Source organism: Akebia trifoliata, chromosome 8 (assembly GCF_017979445.1).
Source record: "Akebia trifoliata isolate Shusen 1 chromosome 8, ASM1797944v1, whole genome shotgun sequence".
NCBI classification, from domain to species: Eukaryota; Viridiplantae; Streptophyta; class Magnoliopsida; order Ranunculales; family Lardizabalaceae; genus Akebia; species Akebia trifoliata.
This window is the reverse complement of record NC_141382.1, coordinates 5525030-5533601: the sequence shown is the minus strand read 5'-3', so window position 1 is coordinate 5533601 and position 8572 is coordinate 5525030. Positions and strand designations below refer to the sequence as shown.

The 8572-nt window shown below is 32.2% G+C and overlaps 1 protein-coding gene across 1 annotated transcript; it reads right to left on the bottom strand.

The window, feature by feature from the left end:
• Positions 1–377: 377 nt before the first annotated feature.
• Positions 378–4046, bottom strand: LOC147395681 (3-ketoacyl-CoA synthase 11-like). Its single transcript, XM_086451538.1, has 2 exons — positions 3364–4046; positions 378–1219 (listed from the first exon to the last, which is right to left on the bottom strand). The coding sequence occupies exons 1-2, from the start codon at positions 3991–3993 to the stop codon at positions 449–451; spliced, it is 1401 nt and encodes a 466-aa protein (XP_086307664.1). The 5' UTR covers positions 3994–4046; the 3' UTR covers positions 378–448.
• Between the last annotated feature and the right edge of the window lie 4526 nt (positions 4047–8572).

Genomic DNA, 8572 nt, shown 5'->3' with positions numbered 1-8572 from the left:
ATTGCTTAGTCATAGTCATAGGGGGTTAGTCATCTCCAGAATAATAGCTAAGTCGTAGTTTTGACTAGCTGAAGTCTAGGAGTTAGTTTAGCTATTGAGTTGATGTAATGAAACTCTATTTAAAGAGTTTATTGGGAGTAGAATAGAACGTCAAGCATTTTTATTCAAACTTGTGGTTGTCTTTCACCCAAAGAAAGTTAAGTTTACTGAATGTTTTTCATTGTAGTCTGACTGGGACCTATCAGCCTTATTGTTCACCCTCAGGAATTTATCCCTACTTATGTGTACTTGCATTAATTTAATTTTTTTTATTATATAATTTCCAACTACAAATACAATATATAAATAATTTTAAGTAAATACAAGTACAGTAAATATCCTATTTGGTAAAAAGATTCGTCATTTTGTCTTCAAACTCGCCTAGCCTGTTTGGTAAAACACCCATATTTTATACCACCTTGGGAGCTTTAATAGGGAATCCATCAATCTCATCCATCCAAGGATTCATCTCCTTGGTAGGATCGACGGTCCTCATTGCATGCCAAACTGCACTATTGCACTTAAATCCTGACCCAAATGCAATCTGACACACACGATCACCCTTCTTCATCCTTCCTTTAGCCTCTGAATATGCCAATTCATACCACAATGAACTACTAGATGTGTTCCCAAACCTATAAAGAGTCATTCTAGAAGGTTCCAAGTCCTTATCAGAAAGTTCTAGACTCTTCTCAACCTCATCTAAAACTGCTCTCCCACCTGCATGGATGCAAAAATGTTCGAATGCTTGCTTGAAATCTGGCACGTATGCTTTTATATTCAACATTATCAACTTCCTTCCTACTAAATTGATGATAAATTTGAATTGTTCCTTCATGGGGAGTACGGTAAGCCCTAGCGTCGATAGGTTGATCTTGAGAGCCTCTCCTGCAACTGTGGAAAGGTCTTTTGAAAGGGTAACTCCAACTTTGCCAATGTTGTCTTCTTCTTGGTACGCGCATTTGTATCCACGGTCCTCGTTGCCCTTGTGGGTACGAACGGTGTGGATGAGTTCGTACTTGGCACGATGATGATCGGACCGACGGTTGGATAGGAGGACAGCACCAGCACCCATGCGGAAGAGGCAATTGGTGACTAACATAGAGCGTTTGTTGCCAAAGTACCAGTTGAGGGTGATATTCTCTGTGCTTACTACTAGGGCGTATGAGTTTGGGTGTACCTGTTGGTCACAAAACACAAAATCCACCTATTTAGTATCCTCATTATATATATATATATATATATATATATATATATATATATATATATATATATATCCTAACCATTGTATTTCACATTTCAACAATCAAGATTGTATATTTGTTTATGAGTTTCTTTTAGCCGTCTAAGTATCTAAATCTAAAAAGTTATAATAACTTTGTTTACTATTATAAAAAGGATTAATAGGTGCTATAATCATAAAATTTCATTTTGAGATATCATAACATTGGGATCTTAAAAATTGACAAGTGTTTGTTCGAGACATGAATATTCTCTTTAGGGTTTGGATGGTGAATGAGAAAAAATAATAAATTTGAAAAGGTATTATTGAAAAAAAGAAAAAAGAAAAAGTAATGTAAAAATTATAAGGATGTTTTTAAAAAAGGGTAGAATATAAAAGATAATAACGTTGATAATATTCTCGAGAAAGGGAAGAAGAGAGACATTAAGATAAAATGAGTTGGGTGCATGGTTGTGTTTTATTATATAAATTATATTAATTTATATACAAAATTAATCAAACTTAGGTTAAACTTTCAAAAATAGGTTGAATATTTTCAAAATCTGGAACGAGTAAACTAGTTTTTTTTTTTTTAAGTCATTGAGATGATTAATTTGTAGTGGGAAAATTGGACAAAGAACCCTAAGACTCAAATGATTTACATGAGTAACTTCGATATCAGCTAATATTAAAACTCTGTTGATCCCAATTTTATTATTTTAGCATTTAAATTATGTTTTTTGAAAATTAAAATTTTCTTCTTTGGACAGAATATATTCCTCAAATTGTTTAATTGGGGATGGAGTGTCATTTTTTTTCATTCTAGAGATATGAAAAATGTGTTTAATTAATGTTAAAAGTCAAAGCAGTATTAAATTATAGAAACGTCAAGTTGTGGTACTGAAATTATGAGAGATTTTTTGCTTTTAGTGCTGTGAGCAAATTTGGGCCCCTCTCATTTGACCATGAGTTTTTTAATGAAATCGTGAAAGTTATGATTTTCAATTTCCATTATGATAATTCATGTGCCCTTTTTAAAATTTTAAAATCTTAAAATTAAAATTTGCGAGCAGAAGATGTGTGGGTAGGAGAGAAATTTTCTCTGTATTACTTATGCCATCTGCACCACATGCAAATTACTTATTGTTGGATTGTGAGCAAAAAATCACTTCTGACAACACGAAGAAGGTAAAGATGGGTGTAACAAGGAAACTGTATGGCAACATAAATTCTCTTAGTATTACAAAAACTATTCCGCAAGTCTCCTAATCCACTCAGAGAATCACCACTTTTCGAGTTGATTCACAGTTCTTGGTTTACTCCCTACTATGTAAAAACACCATTAAAATGAGAAATTATATTGCCATGCCAAATTTTACTTACAAGACACCAGTTCTTTTGAAATTAAATTATGTTAACATATGAATTAATTGGTGTATAATAAGTAGAGAAATTATATTGACATACCAATCTTTACTTACAACACACCAATTCTTTTGAAATTAGGGTGAATTTATCATTTCAAGTGCTGAATATGCCAAAATATCAAGTTCCGTATGATGTTCATTCATTTACGCATCTACAAGTTCGTATAATTAGAAATGACAAACCTACGAATTCATAGATACATAAAAGTGAACAGTGTATCGTGTGCATGTTTTTAGAATTAAAATGAACATTGTAAACTGAAATTTGGACAAAATCCTTTGAAATTAAATACATATGAATTGATGTGTTATAAGTAAAAGATGGTTTGCTAATAGCAGCTCTTGAAAAAGGGCTGTGATACTCCCACACCATTATATTATGAATAAACATCACAAGCCATATTATCGTAAAATCACACCATATGGTAAAATCACTTATCCATAATATATCATTCCAATAATAAGAGACGTGACAAATCGAAGTGGTAAATAGTATGTGGCTGATGTGACAGGGATACAGAACCATAGATCTTTCTCTTGGGATACAAAAGGAAAAAGATCTACAGTTCCCTGCCCTTGTCAAGTCAGCCGCGTACTATTTTGCGCGTAGATTTATCATTAGTCCTTAAATAAACACTATGGAATTTAAAGAGAGGAAGAGAGAAAAAGACCAACTTGAAGGAGATGCTTAGCAAGATCTATGGAAATGAGTCCAGCACTGCAACCCATACCACCAAGATTATAGCTCACCACATCACTCCTCATCTTGTACCTATTTATGATAATTGAAGATAGAGATGGAGTTGGATTAAAAAGACTACTATTCACCACTAATATCCCTATATCACTAGCCTTCACCCCAGTTTTCAACAAAAGCTCATCGACAGCACCGAAGAACACTGTCTCTACTTCCTTCCTTGCCTCTACCATGCATGGGTCTGGTGGCAAACCCCACATAGCTTCTGGAAAATAAGTAGACTGACCCAACCCAGATCTCTCCAATATTGTCTTTTGAAATATCAAACTTTCTTCTGAGAATATTCCCAATAGTTTAGATCTCTCCATGAAGACTTTACTACTACATTTTAAAGTATCTATAGGCTTGTAACATGAGAAATCGATTAGAAAAACCTTACAACGCCTAGAAATATGAAATATTTTAGCTAGTGAGATGAAGAAGATTGAAGAAATGAGAATGGTTAGAAGCTGGCATTTGACATTGTTGGAAAGGTTGGAGAGAAAGCAAGAAGTGACGTTGGAGAGAACGGTAGGGATAAGGGCCATAGTGAAGGACAGAAAGTACATTAGAGGGACTACTACAAAGTAAAAACAGCTCAATAAATATTTATAGGAAACTATAAGAGAGCATCACAAGAAGCTTGGTGTGAAGATGGCAAGTTGGGTGGCAGCTAGCCATGAATCAGTGGGCCATTAGAGATCTGTATTTTCAGTGGTCGTCGAGTCAACTCGAAACCCAGTGAATGGTACTTAACTCGATTAAATTTCGAGTTGATTCAGCCCTAAAACTTGTATTTTTTCGGAGTCAACCCAAATTTGGCCGAATTATGCAGTTATTTTTAATATTATTTTTGAAAATTAAATATTCAATATTCAATATTTTGACTATTTTAAAATTTGAAATGAGTCATTTGAATCACGAGGCATTGAGTTGACTCAATTTGGTGGACCTCGAGTTGAGTTTTAAAAATATGGTCTGTGTACAAAGTTTGATGCATACATCAATATCTCTGTCAAATATTTTACAACCTTTCATAATTTAAGGCCTTGCTTTGGATGGTGGAGTACTTCTGAGTTTTGACTCTCTAACGACGAGTACTTCCCCGCTAGAGTAGAAGTTCGAAGCAGCCTTAAGATTGTTGGTTCTTTAAAAATAAGTTTTCACCTTCGACGGGAAGTTGGAAACCCATATTCAAATCTTTTCGGGGGCAATCCAAATAGGAGGGGGGGGGGGGGTAAAACAATAGCTTTAAAATTGCTTAAGTCGCCTCAAAACTCATTAAAGTTGACTCGTTAGATTTTGAGGTGACTCATCCCTTAAATTGATAGCACTAACTTATTAAGTCAACTTGGAAAATTATCATGATAACTCTTTAAGTCAAATAAGTCATCTCGAAAATGTACCGAATTGAGTCAAACAAAAACTTGATTGAGCTATTTGGTCATACATAATATTTTTGTAGGAAATAAAACTAAACATATTTTTATTTGTTTTATCAAAAAATATTTTTAAAATGAATATATTTTTATTTGTCTATTCCAAGTAGGAGTTTTAGAGTTGATTTGACTTGAGAATTATTGTTTTAAGTTGGTAAAGTTACCTAAGGCTTACCTTTTCTACAAATTAATAATAAATAATTCAAGTAACTAATATTCTTAGAGTCGTGCTGAGGTGGCACAGGATTTACTCTGATTCTCACAATTCTAACGTGGATGTGCAAACAACCATCTACAGTTATGTGCATATCCCACATCAGACTTTTGAGAATCATAGTAAATGCCTTGTGTCATTCTAGCATTTTTCATATACTTATATTGAGAACATAAATTTAAAAGAACTTATTATCAACCTCTCCTAGAACCTCAAGTAAAAGGATTGATTAAGCGGTAAACCTAGTGATAGGGGTTTGTTCTATTTGACCTTGTATTAGAAATCAGGTGGTGTTAGGACTTTTCTTGTGCACATTGCAAAATTTCTATATTATTAGGTGTGTGATGGTAGGGACTAGTCCCATCTCAAAAGGATGTGTGGAAAACCTACGATATTAAAAATCAAATTATAAAAAAATGCTTGCAAACATAAATCTATTTACTTCATAAGGAAATAACTTACATCATTAATATCTCAATTTCAATTCAAATATGGATTTGATTCACAATCTATCTTCTTGATAAATATTTAAAAATAAAAATAAATATAAATATAAGAAGTCTTTTTAATAGAAACGTAAGGTCAAAAAAAGGGGTTTTGAGCCGAAGAATAAGATTTGTTTTGGTAAGAGTTTCAGCTAAAATTATGAATCGGTGCATGTGGGCAGAACCGCAGAAGAATTGGGAAAAAGCATTTATAACGTCAGCAGAACCATGGGTCGGTATCTAATTAAGATCGACAACTGTAAACGTCTGACACTACACCCAACTATCAACTATCCACACAAGTTGTTTATCGTTGTTTTCACAACTTGGTAACATATGTATTTTCTATACTAAAAATCAAAATAAATTTGAATTTAATTTTGAACTTTTTATTTTATCGGTAAGATGGGTTTAAAAAGTAACTCAAACTTCAATAAAGAAAAACAGAGTTGCATCTTAATGTAGCTACGTACATTACAAATCTTAAATTTAAATAGAGGAGTTTAATTTAAAATATTTATCTTTTTATTTTAGAAATTTTTTTCTTAAAGAAAGGAATTAATCCTTCAATATATATCTACGTTAATCTATTATTTTACTAATACATGTTTAGCAAAAAAAATTATATGTATATTTTCTTGTGTGTTTGGAGATGCTTATTTACTAGAATATCGAAGAAAATAATTAATAAAGTAATTAATAAAAATAAATAAAAGAATACCAAAATTTATTTAGTTCAACAATGTTGCTTAATTCCATGGATAGATGACTCTTCTTTACTGTAATATCATTACAAGAAGGAAGAATTGACTTCTAATCCCAAACCCAAGTCTTGATATCCTTATACATCCTGATCTTAACTCTTTCGAAACCTATGGGAGAAAAACTCTATTACTAAAAGTAATCCCACACACTACTCTTTATAATATTTAAAAATAAAAATAGAATTGATCATTAGAAACATAATCTAATCTCATGGTCGGTACAAAAGACATAAATAACATTTTTTTTTACAGGGCAAGTGAAGCTTAGTAGTTAGTGTAAAGGTGGGTTCAATGAATTTGAACGTAAGTCATTAGATCCACTCCACACATCTTATTAACTTAATTAAGTTGGCACCTTCAAGACATATAAATATATGTTTTGCTATTACTTGATGGACAAAAACAAAGCAAAGATCACCATATGCACCCTTAATTCCAAGATAGGACAACCTTACGTACTTTAACCTTCGGAATAGAACAATTTTGCTTACTTTGACCTAAAAAGAATTTCTCTTTTGACAATAATAACTGGTATAAGTATGGTGCAATATTGCTAGCTCACTATATTATTGTTGTGTAAATGTCTACTATTATGTTTTGCTACGCAGAGTTGTGGGGGTGCAGGAGGTAATCGTGTAATTATTATTGTGTAAATGTCTTCTCTTGAATTTTTTTAAGGGGTATAAAAAATGCAATCTTGTAATATTTTCTTAAAGATTTTATATTTTTTGAAATTTTATTTTTTATTTGGAGGAGATTTATATGTTTTAGTAACTCTTGATTTTATAAATAGAGATTTTTAAGGTTGTAAAATGTATGAGAGAATGGTGATTGTTCTTATCCAATTTCATGGATATAGGCACACTGTCAACCACGTAAATCTTTGTGTTTTGTGCTTTTTCTTTTTTCTATTTTGATTTTTTCACAATTATAAATCAGATTTTAGATGGTTTGCTCAATTGATGTTTGTTTAGTTGGATTGATCAACCATGCTCCAACCGCAATGGTTGGCACGTGTACATGAATAATCCAGTGAGTTGGGATAGGCCACTGAATGGCCTGACCGAACCTATTTATTCGTATCCAAGTTGGATTGGACTTATTTTTTCGGCCTGATTAAAATTGTCCCATTTAAAGCCCAACCTCAACTGCCCTGCACATGGTCCAATATTGACACCTGTAGTGTAAATAGCTAGGAAGATTAGGGTCATAGCTGTTGTGTACATATTCTCATACGAGGACTTGAATGTGAACGTAGCCGTCCTAGCAAGTCAGCTACCTACAACTTATTGCAAGCCTGCCACATGGATGAAATGTTTCTATATAACTAGTTCTAATTGGTGGATATTAATGTTTGAAGTCGTTGGTATTTTTTGTTGGATTTAGGATCGTGAGAGTTAATCTCGGTTCTGGGTCTAGTTATTTCTGTATCAGAATTTAAATCGTTAAAGATAAAAACAATAAAAGATTGAACATAATAGATTCCAATTATGGGTAATCTGATATTCAAATCGAACCAACGTCAAATTTTGCAAAATGAATTTCGATATATACATTACTTTTCAAAAAAAGTAGTACTTAGCCAAACCCAAATATTTGGGATATGGTTTTGTTGTTGTTGTTTTTGTTTTCAATTCTTGAATAAAATGTGTGGGTACTCGATATCGACCAGAAACAATTATATTACTTATAAGTCCTTTTAATTTGAAGGATGGATTGAATTTGAAAAAGATAAAGTTTTAAAGATTGTAGATAATAGATAATGATAGACATCAAAATTTAAACAGACCTTACAACTCTCTAAAATATTATAAAATACTTAAAATCAGACTTGGTCCTATACATTTTAAATAGGACTCATTGATTAAGATGTACCGCGTACAGTTTGTGTTTGAATTTTCACAAATAAATCCTATGACTTAAAATAAACTTCAGTGATTCACATATTAAGTGTTGGACTGTACACCCAAATAAATGAGTTTAACCCATTAATTAATAGTCCATAAAATTCTTAAAATCAAATTTAGTCATTTAAATAAAACAATCAAAGCCTTTTAAATGGGGGTATAATTGGGAAGTTAAATTAATTTTAAGTCTATAAATACCAAAGTCTCCCTTATTTTTGAAGAGATCTGAATAACTCTCTTTCAGAAGACAGAAACTTTTCCTCTAGAGAAGAAGAAGTTCTTAAGCCCTCTTCAAAAAATGAAGCAAAATTTTTCAAGAGACTCGGATTCCGATTAAGA

Excerpts from the sequence above, each read along its gene's own strand:
- LOC147395681 (XM_086451538.1), bottom strand. The coding sequence starts at position 3,993 with ATGTACTTTCTGTCCTTCACTATGGCCCTTATCCCTACCGTTCTCTCC. Across the intron at positions 1,220-3,363 it reads TTGCTAAGCATCTCCTTCAA|GTACACCCAAACTCATACGC; the intron begins GTTGGTCTTTTT and ends TGTGACCAACAG.